Source organism: Poecilia mexicana, unplaced genomic scaffold, assembly GCF_051168715.1.
Source record: "Poecilia mexicana isolate PSO_F unplaced genomic scaffold, ASM5116871v1 scaffold_11, whole genome shotgun sequence".
NCBI lineage: Eukaryota > Metazoa > Chordata > Actinopteri > Cyprinodontiformes > Poeciliidae > Poecilia > Poecilia mexicana.
Window position 1 is genome coordinate 11,858,549 of NW_028263380.1, and position 20,608 is coordinate 11,879,156.

Genomic DNA, 20,608 nt, shown 5'->3' on the forward strand with positions numbered 1-20,608 from the left:
TTATTCATCCGTGGAGAAACTTTGCAAAAAGAACCAAAACCTTCCATGTCATCTGATTATTTCATTCCCTCTCACATGTGAACAAACTGATGTGTTCTTCCTGTACATTTTTGAAATAATATTTAAGGAATTACAATTGATCACCTAATTTTTTTTCCTACCTTTTTTATGCCTTAAAAAAAAATGGGGAAAAAAGAATCCTGACACAAAGGATCATAATTCACGCATGAAAGGGTTAAAGATGTTTACTCCTAATTCATCTTTTCTAAAAACAACCACCTGGTGATTCTGCAAAATGGCATTATCAAAAAAAAAAAAGAAAAAAAAAAGAAATGTAAGTTTGAGGTTAAAAAGGTAATAAGAGGATTCTGCTCTACAGTTGATAGACATTCAATTTGTTCTCTTCTGCATTTCACAGCTACTTACTCGCAGTTGGTCTGGAGTGCGGACAGATCCTGCTCTACAGGTGGAGACCCGGTCAAGAGGGGGCTTCAGGAAGTGACTGGATTAGCGGTGGTGGGACGGACACCTTGTATCCTTCCAACAGGTGTGCAGGTCCTAAATGGAAGCAGAGGGGCTTCGGATCGACTCCGAGCTCCGATACGCTTCTTCTGCTTTATAGACTCAGGACTCGACTTAGACTCTGGGTCTCTGTCTTTATCTGCTTTGGTCAGGAGTGAAATTAAGTCTGTATGTAAGTCACAGACCACAACTCTCGACAGATGATCCGGATCATGAGGTGAGTTTTTTTTTTTTTTTTAGCTTTGTACAATTACAGTTTGTTCACTGATTAATTGCTTATGACAATCTGTTAATGCTGGGTGATATGCCTCAAGCCCTTCTCGTTGTTTCTGAACAAAATAAATGTTCCTCTTGCGTCCCATTTACAAACAGTAATTTCTAGTTATTCAAAGTAAGAACTTCACTGCGTTTCACCCTTTTTTTTATTACATACTTTATGTTTAATACTGAGACACACGTAAAACAAATGTTTTAAAGAAGATTTCAATCACGACGTCCTAATAATCTTGCAAATCTTCCGACTCTGAGTAGAGAAGGTCTCCACAGCCAACTCTGTAGTTAATGACTGCAAAGTTTAGACACTGACACTGGCAGTTCTTCAAAATAAAGCACTTCCTGCTTGATTTATTCAGCTGTTCTTCACAGCAATCCATGTTTAAATTGCTAATGGGTTAGATATTGAGCTTTTCAAAGTAGATTATTAGTATTTTTGCCTGTTGGATTAAATCTCAGAGGAAATTGTTGAATTTCCACGTTCAGGATTTTATTTCCTAATCTACAGCAGTGGTGTGTTATAAATTGAGTTAATTTCACTGCTGAATTTGGAAACCTTGTGTTCTTATTTTGCTAGAGTAAAAAAAAAAAAAAAAAAAAAAAGAAACAAGGCAGCAGGTACAAACCAGTACTTCATTGTGCTTTGGTGTTGCTGCCTAGTTGCCCTCTGTTTTTATCCAGACAGTATTTTTCTTGTGAGTTTATATTAGACGACCCGGTCTCCTCGGCTAACCTCCCCTGCTGTTTTACAACTGCCCCGTATTTTTCTCAGTTTGGCAATTTTCTGTATGAAACGATATCAGGTTTTTACGTCCCAGGAGAAACATTCAGGTGAACTTTTTATTTTTTATTTTATCCCCCCCCTCCCCTCCTGCTGATGATGACAGATGGGAGCCGTCTGTACAGGACGCGCGCTGGATATTTGTCTACGTTTTTGTCTGTTGTTTCCCTTCATCAAACGTCCTTTTCAAAGACAAAGCCACACGCTGGCGGTGAAGCGGCTACGCTGGAGGCCGCGCGCCGGTCGGGCCGGTCTGGAGAACGGCGAGATGGATGGGCCGAGTGACACGGAGAGAAAACTCGAAGAGAAGAGCTCCTGGGTCCAGCTTGCCAGTGCCGGCGCCGACCACTCTGTCAAAATCTTCAACGTCAACAAACAGGCTCTTTAGCACCGCCACCACTGACACTATTATGTCTGTTGCAAGAAGAGAGAGAGAGAGAGAGAGGCTTGGACTGAGGGCCAGAGGCCTGTGTGGGCCACAGAGACCACAGCTGCTCTCTCCCAAACCATTCAGTCCCTGTGACAGCGAGTTAGGCCACAGGTCAGTCAAAGGACAGAACCTGCTGCACAAAAGCCCCGAAGTCTGTCTGCACAGAGCCAAACGGGTTTGATGGGTGGAAGTGGGAGGGTAAAAACACCAGAGGCATTTGGTTTGGATACTTTACAGAGGAGAAACCTTTGCTCTCTATCTAGTTGCTTGCCTATGGAAATATTTGTGTTGGACTGAATTCTTTAAGACGACAACTTTGTAAAAAAAAAAAAAAAAAGAACTTTTGTTGTTGCTTGTGAATATCTTTTTTTGTATTGTCATAATTAGGTTTTCACTAAATTAAGAGAAATAAGAAATGTTTATTGGATAAGTTTTGTGATTATTGAATTAATTTTTTTTTTTAACATTTTCCTTCTGAATTGTGTTCAGACCTGTAGTTCTCCTTTGTAAGTCTGAAGTCAAGAATTATGTAAAAAAAAAAAAAGCAAAAGGCAGGCAAGTAAATAGCCTAAAGTTGCAAACGTTCTGCCAGACTTTTAGGAGGAGAGATTTCCATAGTCACCGACTTGATATAATCTCCTTCCTACCTTAGATAACCTAATATTAATTGGCAATGTGGTCAACTGATTTTTCAATTGCACTGCACAATAATTGGGATCAATTGAAATTGACTTTGCTTGAATCCTGTGATGCACTAGCGGGTGTCCCCTCAACCCTGCAGGTAGGTTGGTATAAACAGATGAGTTGATATCAAGACCAGGGTGACGCTGTGTGATTGGATTTTATTGGAACAAATTGACTAAGTTCAATCTGGATTCCATGTGAAATATGAAGTGGAACCAAACAGAGGGCTTCTGCTGTCATGCAGCACAACATAAAAAAAATAATAATTTTAGCGACTGCAACTAGTGACGACATTACGTACCCAACATAGAACTGGAGCCTCAATGCAGGAAGAGAATAACAGTATTTAAAAGTATTAGTCAATTTGATTGAAACTGAAAGGACAGAAACGGTAGTGCCAGTGTCATAAGACATCATCAGCTGTAATTTAACAAATTGATTTTTATTAAATATGTATTGCCAAAGATTCTGTTTAGTCACATGGAACTTGTCCAGTTTGCTCTTCGAGTTTGGTGAAAATATGCTTTTCAAGGACAATCCATGTCAGGAAATTTACTCTAAAACCAGCCAGGTGTGTCGTCACCATTATCAATGGTGACGACACACGGCACACACCGTTGCTTTGTGTGAAGGGTCACCTGTCTCCAGCAGCCATTGGACCAGAGGAGGGGTACACCCTGAACAGCCCATAAAAGGGTAACATGGTAACGCTCTCACCAAAGGATGTAACATGCCACGTTTTTGGGGCCGTGGATGGAAGCCAGAGTACCTGGAGAGAACCCAGATACACACAGGGAGAACATACAGAAAGACCGCAGACTGGGATTCAAACCCGAGAGCAGTCCCTCCCTTATGTGCCAGCCATGAATTTATCTGGGGGGAGAGGTGGCTGCAGCCTTATGTCTGTCCATTCATAAACGAATGACAGATTCATTTATCACAAAAACAGAGCACTACTGCTCTGGGAGTAGTTCTGAGTTTTTAAAACTCTGAGGAAAAAAAAGTTGCCATACATCATGAGGAATCCCCAACATTCATGTCATACTATTATGAAAGCGTTACCAATATTTTATTTTAAAATAAAACAGTCTTCTTGCTTTTTATCATTATTTTTTATGCTGACAAATAATGAGTTACTCTGACTTGCAAACTAATAGACATTATGCACTTTTTTTTTTTTTTTTTTTTGCAGGCTTGTCGAACAAGCCCTTGACCGCCTTTTGGGTGAAAATAGTTTGCCATGACTTGGTGCAGAGGATGTCACTTAAATGTTAGAGATTGATCATAAAAACGGGGACCACTGGCACAGCAAATAAAGCCACTGACAAAGGTTGCTCAGACCTCTCGAGTCCTGCTTTAGAAAAGAAGTAAATGAGAAAATATTTGATGATTATGTTATTATACCTCTGAGTCAGCCATAGCGCTCTCAGGTTATAGTCTGAGTTTATAATGGGAAGTAAGAGCACCGTTTTTTACGCTATTGAAATGACATTTCATGCTTTTGTTAGACAAACAAAGCCAGCATGGCAGGAAGATGTTTTAAAGAGGAAGCAGTTTGCCTTTTATTGTTAAGTCTAATCTGCGCGCGTGTGTGTGTGCAGTCTGTGCTCCCGTTTAGCTTAGCTATGCTTTGGAAGAAAACAGCCCGTCTGCGTTTAGTAGCAGAGAGGGGAGATGCAAGCACAAAGTTGCACAGCCTTGCAAAACTATGAGTACCTCTTGAGCTTTTTCCACATTTTTGTCATGCTACAAGCTTGAAATGCTTTCAGCATGCACATCTTTACTTCATCATTTAATGCAACAATTAAAACTCCACCTTCTGATCTATTTTATGGCTGTTTTTAAAATCACCAGGTCGATCATTCATCGATACCTTCTCTTCATTCTGCCAGCAGCGCTGACTAACTGTAGTGGAATCAAAACGTAGACAAAGTTGCTGCCGTCCATCCTGTGCACCGACCGGCTCCCCTCGCGTACTTCAATAATTCATCAAGCTTAATGTTCAAGACTTTCATTCCCCATGTATTATTCCCTCTCCCCTGTCTTCCTTTCTGACGTCAGCAGGCGTCCCTCTCGCTGCGCCTTTTGTTTGTTGTGCAGATTAAGAGCTTTTAATGCTGAACGGGCGTCTCATTACATCACCTCAATTACCTGCGTTTTTATTTACTGCCTTTTAATATTTATCATATTTTAATATTTAGCAGTCATAAATCTGAGGGAACAACCATCTTGTGTTCACTTAACGGATAATATGAAGTCCTGCGGGGGGGAGGGGGTGGGGTTTACACCCCATTAAAAATTTGTATTTGCTTTCCGGAAATATTTATTTCAAATCCAGTTTTTAATTTCTGCAAAAGAAATTGAAAATATGTCAAATTTGAACATTTTGATTGTAGCAATCGGCACAGAAAATATGTGTTGTGGTTTATTCTACATGCATGCAGGTAAAGAAGCTCATTGTTGTGTTTTTGCTGAGCAGTGCATCTTCATATCACCAATGAAACATATACATACATATATAGTTATCTTGAGGGATGAATTTGCCATGCCGCCATTTTCATATCTCACCAGAACTAGGCCATACCACTTCATGCATCTAATTTCTTGTAATAAAAATATATTTCAACAGGCAAGTTTACGCCATTCGTGTGACTGTTGCCATCTTTACGTTTGCATGTTGATAGTCACGCGCTCTTGTAATAATGCACAGCCTAAAAACGTCGTAGATTTCTCGACACGGCACAGGAAGATCAAACGAAACGCCGCGTTATTTTCAGTCACACTTTATTTAACGATGATGTGAAAAGTAAAGGCCGTCCATAACATTCAGACAACAAAAAGAAAAATGCTTTTCCAAATATCCCCAACACCCTGCCCTCCTCATCCCCCTAAATAACAACCGATGGCTCAAAAAGGAAACGTTCAGGTGTTCCAAGTGTGATACTCATTTTATACAAGATTTTCATATCTAGACCTCATCTGTACATAACATAGTTACAGATACTGTAAATAAAAAGAAGACTTCAGATTTGTGAAATGTTCCCTATGTAAAAATGAGAATGTACGTAAAGATCTTTAGATATACATATATTTATATATATATATAGTTCTCTATTCTTTCTGTAATAAGAAAACAAGTTATTGCCCCTCTTAAACATGTTGCATTTAACATAGGTTTTTGTTCACCATTGTAAAGTTTTTAATTGAACAGAATGCCATGTGGTACCACATATCAAAACTGACAAAACAGTAACAGCATGGACCTTTTAGTGTGTCTCCATGTAATATATATGTTTTTTTGTTTTTGTTTGTTAGTGTAACATATCTTGATTTGTGTCGTTTTTCTCCAGAGAAGCCGACGATGAAACATACAAAGATGTCCTCAGATGCGTCACTTTGATCTTCGAACTGAGAAGGTAGAAAGACCTGTGGCAAATACAAACCATCAGCATGATGCCATTTATTACAGGTTATTTATGAGCCCTTGACCCACCGCAATTGCATTTGTAAAATTTATTCATTTATGAGAACAACTGAAATAAATCGTATTAGAATAAAAAAAAATAAAAAATAAAAAAATAAAAAAAACACCACCTGATGATCTGCATTTGATATTTTTTGGACTGATCAGATAAAAATGATTTCGTAATCGTCACGGGTAGATTATAGTAGGTTTGTTCGAAAGCTGCTACCTTCGTTTTTTATTGCCCTCAGTGAACAGGTGCTAAATCAGTAGCATGTTAGATGAGATGATATTTAGTTCGTCCACTGAGCATCTTGGCTTTGACATGTGTGAACTGATCAAGAGGTAATAAAACAATAAATAAAAACAAACGAACGCTTGTAAGGAACTACAGTGGATTTAAAAAGTGCGAACACCCCTGTTGAAAAATCTGATTTTAGGGACATAAAAGATTATTTTATGATACTCTTCAAAAAAAAAAAAAAAAAAATTCCACCTTTAATTTGGCATAAATTCTGTACAATATTAACTTATATAATAACATTTATGGGCAAATGGTAAAAATATATATAAAAGATGGACCCATATGTGACTCCAGTAGAGAAGTACTGGTTGAGTTATACATGCGACAATCTCCTGTATTCCCCCAAAATGTCTGGATAAGTAAGATTACTAGTCAGAAGTAAATCTCCTAAAAAAAAAAAAACATCCAGGTCTGGATTAAATATTACAAAACTTGGTGGGTGAATTTATTATTTTTTTTTATGAGATAAAACTAAACAAGAACTAAAAGATGATTTGGCACAAAAACAGTACGACGTGTCACCAAAACAACATCCACACTGAAACATAGTGGTGGCTGCATGATGCTCTGGGGGTTTCTTCTCTTCAGACTATTAAGCTGCGCTGTTTTACAAAAACTCCAGTCCCATTCTGACCAAAGCATTTCAAATGTCTTCTGGAAAGCCGAAGATAGAGAAAGGCTGTGATTTCCCCACATCACACTGAGTCCAATCATGCATTTATATCGACAATAGAGCGACTTCAATATAGAAGATTTTTTTTTTTTTATTCTACCCACAAGGTAGAGAGAGTAAATGTGGTTACACCTAAATGCAGCATTTTTTTTTTTTTTAAATAAACTCCTTCAGAGGTCTGCATGCTGAAATTGAATCTAAACACATTACTGCGCTCGTTCCACCCCTAACAGATTGGTACAAGTTATATGTCAGGTTAAAGGTGGTAAAGACCTTTTGGTCTGTTTTAGATCAGAAATATGTGACTTTTTGAACAGGGGTGTGGACCCTTTCATGATAAAAATCAAATTACAGGTGATATGATGATGGAACAACAGCGTAGCTTCGTCACAACAGTTGCAACAAAAAAACAAAACAAAACAAACAAAAAAAAAAAAAAAAAAACAGAGGTAACTCTGTGAATTATACATTTTATTTCATGCCGTCTTGAGAAAGCCAAATACCAAATACTCCATACATGGACACCATCATCAGGGTATCAGCAAAGTTGTACACAATCACGTATAATGTAATATATAAAATGTGCGGTTGGTTTTTGTTTTTGCTTCTCCTGAAGGAAGATCCAACCCTCCGGTAACGTCTCCCACTCACATGTTCTGTGATTTGTGATTCTCTGGTTGGCAAAAGGTGCAGGAGAAGTCATGACTCCTTTTTGAGGTCTGTGCTTGGGTTGTTGTCTTTTTTCCCCCCCCTCCCCTCCTGCTCCTGTGCATCATAGCAGGGGCCTGGAAATGGGAGGAGCGCAAACCCCCCCCCCGATATGTCTGACGGCAGATCCGTCCGTTCCCACCCCCCCCGACTTCAGCTCTGAATCCTCCCAACTTTTTCTGAGAAGTGTTCGTGTTCGACTGTGGAGAAATATCCTCCGGCTGGAGCGGAGCTTTCGTCGCGTGCTCCCAAAGCTGTCCCCGGTCACGGACGCATGGACTTTAGGTCAGTCTGTGACACACTGTTCGATTTACAGATGGTGTGGCCGATGTACTTTGCTGGGTAAGCGCAGTTTCGACCCTTTCGTATGTAGTGTGGGTCTCGCAGGCTACAATATAAGACAACAGGCACGGCGCTCAAGAAACGCCTTAAAAAAATTAAAAACCAAGACACCAATGGTGAAACAATATGCTGAGAACGAACCTTGCCGCTCTGAGTTTAAAAAAAAAAAAGTATTTTTCCTCCCCCCGCTCCTTTTGCTTTTTCTCCTGCATTAGAAAAAACAAAAACAAAGAACAAGCGATACTCTTGATGACGGTCTTGGGTGAAGCTCAGCGGCACTGATATACATTTCCGTAGCAACCGAGGTATGTTCACTGTTGCTAAGTGTGGCTTGATCTTTCATTATGTTATCTGTGAGAGAAAGAGCCCTGTGTCTGTGCTAAATCACCGTGACCAGCAGTGGTGGCATCGCCGTCTTTGAAACCAGAGCCGCAGACGGGTTCGGGGCTTGTCACGCGAGACTTCGACACGTCGACCGTCATTGCTGCGCTGCGCGTGGAAATTCAGGTTAACCGTTTAGTCCGATCAAGCCGCGGAACTGGTAGACCTACATTTTTTCCATCCAACATCACCCGTTTTCCCTCACCGCAAAGTTTCATCTCAAAGTCCTGTGATTTTGTGCTATTGCTGCACTCCGTCGCTCTAAACTGTGCTGGTAAGACATGAGAACAAGTTCAGATAGACGACTTGACAGTCTATAAAAACCAGTCTGCAAGCTTCAGTGTGACCACCCCCCCTCCCCACCCATTACTAAGCGCCAACAGCACCTGAATTCACCGGATGCTCTCTTGGGTTTTTTTTTATTTTTACGTTCACATCTGTGTATTTGAATTTCTTGGCATGTTAACAAAAGAAGAAAACAAAAAGCTGTGAAACACTCCCTTGGTCTCTTTTTGCTCTATTTTCTCAGAGACCTGTGAAAAAGGCATAGCATTATTGTTTCTATAAAACATGCTGTCTGAAGACGGACTGATTAAATTGTAAAGTATGAAGGCCTTTACAAAGTCAGACAGGAGGTCTTTGACATAAACGAGTCTAGAAAAAATAGCAAAGTGGAACAAAAAAAAAAAAAAGAGCAACGTGCATCTCACTCCGAGTTAAGAGGCATGGGACCAGGGCAAATTTTGATGCATCTGTGCTGTTCGTTAGGCTAATATATTAACAGCTATGCTAACAGGTCTATGCCTCCGTCATACATCTGATTTGTAGGATGTTATATTTCGTAAGCCGTCACACCCCTGCCTTTTGTTACAAGCACCACACTTTAAATCCTACAAATTTGTCCATTCACAGCATTTACAAAGCTTACAGTACATCAGTGTCAAAAGCGATGATATTTACATTTCTGCACGACGTCGAGAAGCAGACAGGGGACGCTTCCTTTAACGCTCTCTTTCAGTAGGACCTCGACTAAATTCCCCCCCGTTGCTCCCGAACTCGCGTCCGGTCACCGAAGCAGTGAAATGTTAAAAGTCGGCGTGGCTCACATGTAGCTGCAAGCACATATAGTACATAAAAACAGATAAGAAACAGAAACAATCCCTTTTGAAGCAGATAAGGCTACACGTCAGATTAGGGCTGGTCCACCGTTGCTGCTGGGGTGTCACTGTGCTTGGATATGGGTGTGTATCTCTGTTGTAGATATCTGTGTCTGACTGTGCATAAACGTGTGAGCAGACCTAAGCAGGGAGGAAGTAGTAGTAGTTTAAGCATCAACCGTTCTCCCCCCACCCCCCACCCCCCCACACACACACACACACACACGCCCAGTTGTTTTTTTTTTTTTTGACTGACGGCGTCAGTCCTCAAGAGACCCGAGTGCAGAGGTATGACGAGTAAAACTTTATCCCTCCCCCCTCTCTTTGTTCGACCCCATCTTCTTTTTCAGTCCAAGACGGAATAACGCACGTACGCTGACCATATCAGTCTGTTTGTCGTAGAAAAAAAAGAACCGTTTGTGTCTCCTCAACAAAGAGCGAAGCGGGGGAGTAGATGAGGCTCACAGCCCAGAGACCATTACCCTGTAGGAAGGGGGCATGTGTCTGTGCCTCGGACTGGAGCCCGGGCTTCCATTTGGGCTGGTGCAGCTGGCGTCAACCCCTCCTATGGAAGGTAAGTATGCGTGGTGCAGGATAGGCAGCTGCAACGACAGTCGACGCTGTATGCTGCAAAGAAGGCGACAGGGATAGTGTCAGAAAACATAGCGCAGTGATTAGTAACATGCAGGATACGTGTTAAACATCATTTCACATGTGCACTTTGTGCCTGTACCACTAATCTGAATTACTAGATTTTTTTTTTAAAGCTTCCAATTTTGTATTATCTATGAAAAATGTTTAAATTTTTTTTACATTTCGCGACCAGCTTTTGAAAATGGGCAGATGGCGCAATAAGTGATGAATACTTCTACTGCTGCCAAATGTATAATGACGGTTGAGCAGGTACCGTTGCCTTGGTCAGTGGTGCTGCTTTGATTTGTGCTCAGGCTTGTAAAGTCTAATTGATCTGGACATCCGTTTGGATCATTTAGGTGTTGGTTTATCAAGCTTCATGGGCTGCTTTCACATATTTGGCCCCCTCACACGATTGCTGAGCATAGATTCGATATTGCATCACTGATTTTAAAAGAGCAACACAGGTGGGTGCACCTGTGTTCATAAGAATACTTTACACTCGCCCTTAGTAATGACGTCAACCAAGACAATTAATTATGGAACAAACTCATTTTGAAATTAGAACTAGATCTCTTGCTGTTTGTAACTGCACTCCGAATTTGCTTCCATCTCATATGAAACACTGAAAAACTCAGCAAGGATTATTAAATTGTCTTTTTAATTTGAGTTTATGCCCAAACCACAACCGATTAGCTGCATCGCGTCATGAAAGCAAAAAGCAAAAAAAAAAAAAAAAAAAAAAAAACACGATTAAATGTCTGGAAAGCCACTGTAAGAAACATTTATTAAAACCAAACTCCTACAGCTTGTTTAGTAGCTTTTTAAGATGTCAAAAACGGCATTTTTTCTCGGTAAACATGTCAGCCACGTGTCGTGTCATTGATATGCAAATATCCCAAAAATTATACATTTCAAACTCCCCAAAAGTGATTGGAAAAACAAGCCTCAATGTTTGTCAAGATTCTTGAAAATTGAAACGTTGCTGTTTTTACAATAAAGGCTGGACGAGACATGAAAAGCAGATGTCTACAATTTACTCCTCCCTGTTCAAAAAAGACCTTTTCAGATAAGACTTTCCCTACTAGCTATAGGCGACATTTCAGATGATGGGAATTCACCAAATAAAATAAAATACAATAAAAAAACATGTAACTATGCCAACTATCTGAAGTTACTTTAAAGAACGGACTGCAGATGTCCAAAATTACCTGTAACAATCAGATTGTAGAATTCTAAATACTTGTAATAATGGCATTATAAATCACAAGATGTTAAATATAGTTAATATTTGTAATAGTGGGTAAATAGAGTTGCTACCCCAATAAAGATGGATAACAAAAGCTATGTAATAGGTCTTGGGAGGTGTGAGGTTTTAAACACTGGTTAATTCTGAACCGGACAAAACGCCTTCTGATTTTTTTTTTTTTATTTCATTTATACAGAAATGAAATATAAATATGCGCTTTGATGATCCTGTAAACTTTTATAATGCCCAATTCTCCTGCAACATGCAGTTAGACTATATAATACATTTGGTCCTAGCTGCTACGTCAATTATTCAATTACTCCCAGATGCAAGACATAAACGTCCAAACAATGAACAATCTGAATGAGATCAGACCGGCGTAGCCTGAGTAAGTGAGGTTCTCACTTACTCCTCTGTTTGTTTACCGCAGAGCAACGAGCAGCCATTTTCCCCGGCTTTACCTCCATTCTTACTAAGCCCATAAGACCCCATTCCTCCAGCTTTCGGGATCATCTGACTAAAAGAACATTTCATGCTTCAACCCAGTGTGACACTTCGCCACCCCACTTCTCCAGAATCTCTTCCAGTCGTTGGCAAAGATATTACATAACCAAAGACTTATGTAAAGTAAAAAAAAAAAAATTAGCGGTGGGGGGTAATGAAATTCAAGCTAGTTCAGCAGAAGACCTAGAAAAATGTCACAATTAGTGGAAATTTAAAGTCACTGTAATTTGTAGAGCTATGCCTGATCATGACCAGTTTTTATAATTGTGCTTAGTCATAAACATCTCTTTCCCTTTAAAGATGGTGCATTAAATTCTTTGTGATTTTTTTAATTTATTTTTTTGCATTTATTATGTCACAAAGCATTCGGTCTGTGCTAGATTGTCTATTTATAACTCTTTTCAAACTTCTGTGTATTTGTCTTCTCTTCCTCTTCACCTTCTCTCTTGCTACCTCTTCATCTCTCTTCCCTCGGTGTGATCAAACATTTATGTGGCATGGGAATAGCTCCGAGTGTTCCTTTACTTCTGTTCTCCTCCCTGTCTATTTTCAGAGCTGCTTCCAATGCAAACTGTAAATCAGTTGTTATATAAGCCCGTGCGAGTCTCTGCCTCCTCTCTTGTCTGTCTAAACAGCTTTCTTCTTTAAGTTTGTCTTCTCCCTCTTCTGGCCTCCTCTTAATTTTATGCCCTTTTTTTTTTTGGTCTGCCCGTCTTCTTTCTCGCCATCAATCTGGCGTTCTTCTCGTGTTCTTGTTAAAACCAGCGTGGGAGGCAGAATTCTCAATGATGCATGAAATGCCGTACCCTCCTCACTGATGAAGTCGTCATGCCTCGGCTTTGCTGCCTTATGAATTATAGGTGAACACTGATGTGCGCTGGTTTCACGAGCGTCTTAAATGTCCGAGAGATCAGCCGTTTTCAAGTTGGGGCAACAAAATCACTCACGTCTCGGGATGGAGGGGGGGGGGCTTCACATGAGAGTTATAGTGTGTTTTGCGCACGTGTTCACATGTCTTTTAATGGAAATGGGAGGGAAAAGCGCAGGGCTGGTCCGTGTGTTCAATGGGCTCGGGTTGCCAGAGCAACTGCCTGAGAGTTTCTAGTGGTTGCGCTACATGTGATGTGTCATCTGCTGAGAGAGCTCGCTACACAGTGGGAAGGAAGGGGAGGCAGGGGGGAGGAGCGCAGGCATGGATGTGCTATGGAAATATGAGATCTCACTGTTCAGGTGAGTTGATATCCTCCAGGGGACCTCTGCTTATTCTGGAAGGATCCATGGAGCCCCACTGCGCCTGCGGTTTTTGCTCCAGGTGGTTTTTCAGTATCGATTTCTCTCCATCTGCATTGAAACATGTGTAGACATTTTGGGAGAAATTGTTAATCTGTCAAATGGGACGCATCTCAGTCGTTATATGCACCGCCATGATGCCTCTGATTTTCATAATGAAAATCCTTTTTATTTGACATCGTCCACTGTGACCCCGTACACTTTTTCCCATAACGTTACGTTTTCTTTTATATCGCTGCATGTTGCTATTGAGCTTCTTGCTAATGTGGAGTACTTGTCACATATACTTTTAGACTTCCAGAGTTTTTGAAGTAAACATTTTATGCATCGTAATCACAGGCAAAGTTCGGCGTCAAAACCCCAAAATTTATAATCGTTAACACCAAGCTGGAACTGCAGGGCTCCTTTTTGCCCCCACACACGTCCCAGATTCCTTTTCAGAACTTGTTGACCTGATTCACTTATGTCAGAACCCCCACCCCAACCCACATTGGACATCTGGGCTTACTGAACTATTTCAGAGCAGTTTACTTTATAAAAAGATATAACCTTGAAAATTTAAGAGTTGTGGGGGGGAAAAAGTGTTGACCTGTATATTTCCACATTTCTATGTGATTTTATTTATTTATTTTTTTAGATGCAACAAATGTTTGCCTACAAATAATATTTGACATTCATGGCCATGATGAGTTTATATAGATGTCTCAGTGCAACAGCCACCTGCACATAGAAACGGTTACATTTAAACATAATTATACAGTTAAGGTCTATTGCAGCTTGTAAAAGGCTAAAACTGTATAAATCAAACCTGCCACAGACAGTTTTGTTTGTTCTAGGAGTCATGATGGGCTCCTAGCATGCCTCATAGACAGACAGAACATAAAGAATCTTATAAAACAGTGTTCAAATTAATTTTATACATGTAAGCAGTTTAGTCATTTTTCCAAATATCTCATCAAAAATAGTTTTAAAGCTGCAGTACTGACTGTTTTACATTAAGACAAAAATAAAATGTACCTTTCAAGCAGATTGTTGTGCCTAAAGAATATGCTAAAGGTTTTAAAATGACATGCCATAATTTACATTCGAATCCTGAAGACAGCAGCTTGGAGGCAGCGACGATGCAGAAACCAACCAACGCTGGGAAAAAGCCGACACGCTGGAGATCTTTTTTTTAAAAAGAGCTACATGAACTGGGATTATGCATCCAGATTGTGTGTCAAGAGTGACAGTGAGCAGCACCTCACATTCAGCTTTCCTCTGCATCTCATTATGGCCTCGTTTCTTATAAGATCACGATCGAGACCTACGAGCGTCTCTGCTTCAGAGGGAATCGTGGAAAAGTCGATGTTGGCTAAAAAGAAATGAGCCGAGCTTGTGTAGAACGGGTTCAAAGTGTGTTTACGCCGCTTGTTGGTAATCACATACAACTCATTAAAATTACCGCTTTGTAACTTACAGTAAGGGTTGCCAATATTGTGGTGGCAATTAAATCTATTTTCCCCACTAAGTTTTTCCTTAATAAAAAAATGGAAAAAGTATTCAGACGATTTTTCCCACAGTACAAACATTAAAAAAAAACTAATTTATTATCATAACTTTGTTCAGAGATGCTTTGAATCTTTACTACTTGTACTTTTTAAAGTAAAAAACATTTTAAATGAATATGTATGCAGAAATGAATGAATAAATAAATCCATCAGTGCACAGGAAGCCAAAATAGGCTTCCTGTGAATTTTCTGACATTAGACAGAACAATCTAGCTTAATCTGCACAAGCAATTACAATTTGACTTAACATAATAAATAATAATAATAATAATAATTTGTGGAATTATGTTTGAATGTTTGTGCTAATCATAACTGTTAGACAAAATAAGTCAGATTATGCAACGATGCCATTGCAGAATATCTCGTTTCAATAATAAAACACAGACGACAAAAAAAAAAAAGCCTTACCTAATAGCAAACCAAATTTAGCTGCAGTGTTTTGGTACTTGTGTATTTATTTAATTTTTTTTTTAATGAAAAACAAACTGGAGGTCAAAATCGTCCCAGATGGTAGCTTGTGCATTAATTACCTACTAATTAGGACAACCCTGGCGCGTCTTTCCCACCCTGTGTGCTTCACCGCCACAGCGCAACGCCACAAACAGACTTCATTCAAATCTATTATTTTCTCGGCTCAAAAACGAGAAAGAAACGAACAACAACCATGCCATGTGACACATAGGGATCCGCTTTAACGTGTGAAGGCGCCTTCGCAGATGCAGAATCTCACAGAATTTCAACGCTCTCAGCTCCCCCGTCCGCAGAGCGAGCACAGCTGTCTCGCTCTTTGCCTCACCCAACTCAGACAGATCCATTAAATGCCCCCGAGAGCAACTTTACGCTGGTGTGTGCATCAGGCAGGCCGAATCTGGCTGTGGTACATCGCCATCTCCATCATTCTGCGTCTGTTAAATTGGTGCCTAATGCAAGGCGGAGCTGCTGAACTGATGATTCACTGATTCAATTTAAGGCAGCAGATTTTATAATGTCTAAGATACAGCTATTTAAACAACCTGTGCAGTGGAGAGGAAGAAGAAGGAGACATAGAGGGACACAGGGACTGTACTGAAAAAAAGGCCGACTCAAACCGCGCCCCAATCGCTTCTGTTTTCCTAACCTGTATTCTTCCGTTTGCTGGAATCTTGTCAGCCAAAAACGGTCATCCATTTTTGTTTGTATCACAGATAAAGATGCGTTCATCTTTTATTGTAGGAACATAGTCTGACGGGAAGAAATTAAATTGAAGACGCGGTTTCGTACTGTCACAGCTGTCATGCTTGACAGGTTGTGAGAGCGCCTAGCAAAGGTGATTCCAGACAGTTGCCCCCGTTTGTCCTTTACCTGTCATGGAGGAACCATTTTGACTGACTGCATAGGCCATTTGCCAAAGACTAAAATAAAAAAAAAGGTAAATACCTCCTTACCATTATAAACTCTAGGCCCAAATTACTTCCGAAAACATTTTAATAGTAGCGGCATTGCTCCACCTTTTTTCCAGGGCACCTTAGATCGAATGAACTTAAAACAAGGGCAGCGAATTAAGGAGACTACAGAGAAGACAGCTGTTGGTGTGTGAAGAGAAAACCACCGTCAGCAAAACTGAACAGTTTTACCCTGAGGAAAACCCACTTTTTAAAACGAAACTGAAATGAACAAAAAAACTTTGAGTGGACTGGCTGCCCATGGAGGTACGCAACTGAGCTACTGGGGCAACCAAATCATTTCTGACCCCTGCCTAAACTAGTTCCTAAAAATACAATTTTGAACTACATATCATCTCAGTTTGATTAGAAATGTCAGAACTGTCAAACGACCAAGAACTCTTTTTTTTTTTAAACTATATTTTCAAGCTTTAATCCGTTTATAAACACGTGTTTCTGAAGTACAACTTTTCAACAGCGAAGTAAGGCATTTATAAGTACATTTTCAGAACTAGATTAAAGATCCACTTCAGAAAAAAACCAAACAAAAACAAACTGAAACACACAGTGTTTCTTCTCACCTTTGCCGTCTGTAAAGTTGCGTATGCTGAGGATGTTGTTGGCGTCTGGGTAATGGTTCTGTTTAATGTAAGGAGTTTTCTCTGGGGTGTCCTGCAGCTGCATGGTCACTTCCTCCAGCTCCTTATCCAACTTTTCACACAGAAAAGACATTTATACAGCATTAGGTCCTGCTGTGCCTCGTCGTTATATGGATGAACACACACACTTGTGAAAAAAAAACAAAAAACGTTCACAGACAATGTAGCTCGAGTAGGCAACGTTATATGAGCCACGTGAAAGTGCTGCAGTTGCTGCTCTGTGATTTCAGGCAGAATTTTAAAACCCACTCATGGCCTGCAGCCAGAGTTCTCCCCCCCCCCCATCCCTGTCCCATCTGATTAGAGATGCTGTCCCTGTGACCCGGACCCCGGCCTCACCTGCTCACCCTAATCGACCTGGCTATCTGTACTGGCCTCCAGTCTCAACTCACTGCTGCATTGCAAATGCTGCATCAGCCAGCTCAGTTCTTGCTCATAGGCGTTTTCTTTTTTTTTTTTTATACATTTTGTGATGCTACAGCCATGTATGTATGTTATATGGATTTTATGAGACAGAGCTCCCCTTTTAAGTTTAAACGGAGAGGAAGCTTAATAAAGTTGTCAACATTTATTTACGAATAGAGGTCTGAAAACTGTGGTCTGCAAAGATATTCACCCCCTTTTGCTCTAATACACCTAAATATAACCCATTTCATTCAAAAGTCCCCCAACTAATTGTCACCTGTGTGTAATTCTAACAAAATATAAATACAGCTGCAGAAAACATTAGCAGCTTTACGAAGACAGGTGAACACAGAGGACAAGTCGAGGATAAAGTAACTCTGGAGGAGCTGCAGACATTGTGCGCTCCAAAAATATGGACTTTATGGAACAGAGGAACAAAAGCATTGCTGAACGAAAGCCAGAATAATAACTCGCTGTTGCAGTCTGCAACCAGTCAGGCTGCAAACGCAGCACTGTGAGAGAAGGTGTTTTGGCACAGATGAGACCAAAACTGTATTTGATCCATTTCAACTTTCAACTGAAATTTTATTTATTTATTTATTTTCCCCCAGTCTCAAAAGGTGTACATGCACACCACACTTTTCAGATGTTTGTTTGGAAAGCATTCTGAGAACAAGGTGTCCAGTTGGACTACCACATAAAATCCACTTAAGACACGTCGAGTTGGTGTTGATGTAAAAATATGTGAAAGAATTAATATTCAACCCGCCTCGAGGCACAAAGCCAACTCCGTGCAACAGATTCCTGGTGCTTCTCCGTCTATCGTGCTCCCTGCTCAGAGCTCTCACCTCCTGTTTCAGCTCCTGCGCTCTCACTCTAAATTACCCTGTCTGTCAGTAAACGCTGACATCTGAGCCGACTTGCCTGAAGGTTCTGCGTTTTTGGACCGGCGCTGAGTCCATAATAAACACTGCAGCTCCCGGTAGCTCAAGCCGTTATAAACATCCGTGTCTTCTTAGTTTGTGTCGTCATTTCAAATCGAACATAAAAAAAAAGGGGGAAGGAGCTGAAATTCACCCCCTAAATTACTGAAAGAACATATATCCTCATGTTATGTAAAATGAGGGCGCATAGAAAATTGTGAGCATCTCTTGACCAGTGACCAGAGCAGGTATTAACAATTATCCATCTAAGAGGTAACAAAGTGGATAAAAAAAAAAACGAATCTGAAAATTAACTAAATGTGGGAGAGCTATTATGTCTCAGATTTACTGGAGATAAATGCTTGGCTGTTTCTTTCTTCTCTTTTCAAACTTCAAGCGAAATGATTGTACCTGTAATTACATTACCTTTAAGATGTCTTTCTTTTTTTTTTTCCATTACGGCATTAAAAGCCTCTCTAACTATGCCCACTTTTATGTCTCATACCTTTATTATTTGTTAAGAGAAGCTTTAAACAGGAAGCCTTTTTTTTTTTTTGCTCAGACCTCGGTTATCCTCATCCGGAGGCGGTGGTTGTCGGTTTGCAGCCCGTCCAGTCGGGAGGTGTTGGTCTGGTTCACGCTGGTGACCGAGGTGGAGGTCTTGGAATCTTCCTTCTTCTGATTTTGGGTGAACTTTAACCGCCGGTTCTGCGTGGCTGCGTCTGGGTTTGTTCTCATGGTGATCAGCTGTCGGAAGGGTCATGGGATGTTAGTCACTGTTGCACTCAGGCTGATGTTACACAACACGACTGTTTACGGAGTGTTTTAGGAGCCAGGAATATGCGAAGTGAGTTAAGGAATTTGGAGATAAGCAGCCATTGACTGGTCAGTCAAAGTACCTCCCTCCCTCTTCTAATGGCTAACGGCACTCACATGGTAGCATCAGAGTAGATTTTATAAGAAGCCAGAGAATGCTCTGGAACTAAGTATGAAGCCGAGTCAATCTGTGCCTCTCCTCTTCCACCGATTGTGCAACAATGCCCATGACTGTCATCTCCACACATTTTTTTTCTTGCTTACGAGAAACACAATGTTGGCTGCTCGAGAAGTCGCTGCTTGGAAAAAGTCCTACTCATCACTTTGAGATAAGGCCCTTATGAAATTGCAGTTGGGAAAATAAGAGCGGCATTAATGTCAGGCAGCAGACAGCCAGCTGGCTACTCAAGCAGCTTCCCTGAATAAGCCAGTGAATGCCAGCTTCTAATACACCTACTTTTCTACTCTATAAAGAGCAGAATGATGAAGTGTGATGATATTTTACACAAAAACGATATCTGTGCAACCCAGTGCTGCTGAATTCAGCGAATGTTAAAATGCATAAACATCTTTGAAAATGGCCGCTGTTTGAGATGTCCTGTAATAATAAATAGTTTCACACTTTTAGCAGCTGCAGAAATAATAGTTACCATTTATTAAAACAAATTAGATGTTAGAAATGTTGTTGTTTTATTTTTGTTTGCCATATTTTTTACTCAAAATTCTCTGTCGTGTTTAAAAACCAACCTTAGGAACGAAGACAAGACAGAGGGTGATGGTGCTACAAAAGATGATGACGAGAGCTACGATGCAGAACTGGACATTCGGCTGATCCCTGGTCAGAAACGACACGGCCGCGCCAATGATGCACATGATGCCAACGTTGTACACGCTCATTCCGATGTACTTGCTGTCGTTGAGGGCAGGGATGCTCACGTTCCTGGTCTCCCACGCCAGAAAGCAGCCAAACAGCTGTAAAGAAAAGGGGGAAAGGAAAAAAATGAGAAATTGCAGTTTAAACGGATGACTCAAGACGGCCAAAAGCCAGAAAAGAGGAATCAGAAGCTAACTTTGTTGAATGAGATGTGTCAGAAGACAAGAACAGAGATAGTTGTGAGAGCAAAGTCTTTGCATGGAGGGACAGAGGAGCTGCAGCAGAGGATTACTACACAAATTACAACGCGCTTCCACTGATGCATGTTGGTGTAATCAGAGAAGGCCATTTAGAAATGGTCATCAGAACCTCAATACATAAACACCCATCATCTGTTCATCAACCATTGTGTCCCTCCTTCCATCCTGTTGTTTTGAAGGGCATGTTTTACTCCTGAACCTCCTCTTTCTTTAATTCTCCCAAGATATTTTACACGTCCATTATAGTATTAATTTTCTTCCCACTTCACTCTCAAGTAGAAAGACTGAACTCTGTCGAACCCTTTC

The 20,608-nt window shown here is 40.5% G+C and overlaps 2 protein-coding genes across 3 annotated transcripts in view; one reads left to right on the plus strand and one right to left on the minus strand.

The window, feature by feature from the left end:
* The window catches only part of elp2 (elongator acetyltransferase complex subunit 2), a 30,698-nt gene extending 27,742 nt beyond the window's left edge, over window positions 1-2,956 (plus strand). The window contains exons 21-22 of the mRNA XM_014995176.2: window positions 419-532; window positions 1,769-2,956. Of these exons, the coding sequence (XP_014850662.2) occupies window positions 419-532; window positions 1,769-1,964 (310 nt within the window). The 3' untranslated portion in view covers window positions 1,965-2,956. The remainder of the gene's footprint in view (window positions 1-418; window positions 533-1,768) is intronic.
* Window positions 2,957-9,950: 6,994 nt separating this feature from the next.
* Window positions 9,951-20,608, minus strand: part of gabbr2 (gamma-aminobutyric acid (GABA) B receptor, 2) — a 180,199-nt gene continuing 169,541 nt past the window's right edge. The window contains exons 15-19 of one of the 2 annotated variants that reach the window (XM_088010203.1): window positions 19,916-20,140; window positions 18,917-19,099; window positions 16,947-17,076; window positions 13,328-13,445; window positions 9,951-10,345 (exon numbers count right to left, since the gene is read on the minus strand). In XM_088010203.1, the coding sequence (XP_087866329.1) occupies window positions 10,180-10,345; window positions 13,328-13,445; window positions 16,947-17,076; window positions 18,917-19,099; window positions 19,916-20,140 (822 nt within the window). In that variant the 3' untranslated portion in view covers window positions 9,951-10,179. The remainder of the gene's footprint in view (window positions 10,346-13,327; window positions 13,446-16,946; window positions 17,077-18,916; window positions 19,100-19,915; window positions 20,141-20,608) is intronic. The other variant, XM_088010204.1, reaches the window with a different exon arrangement.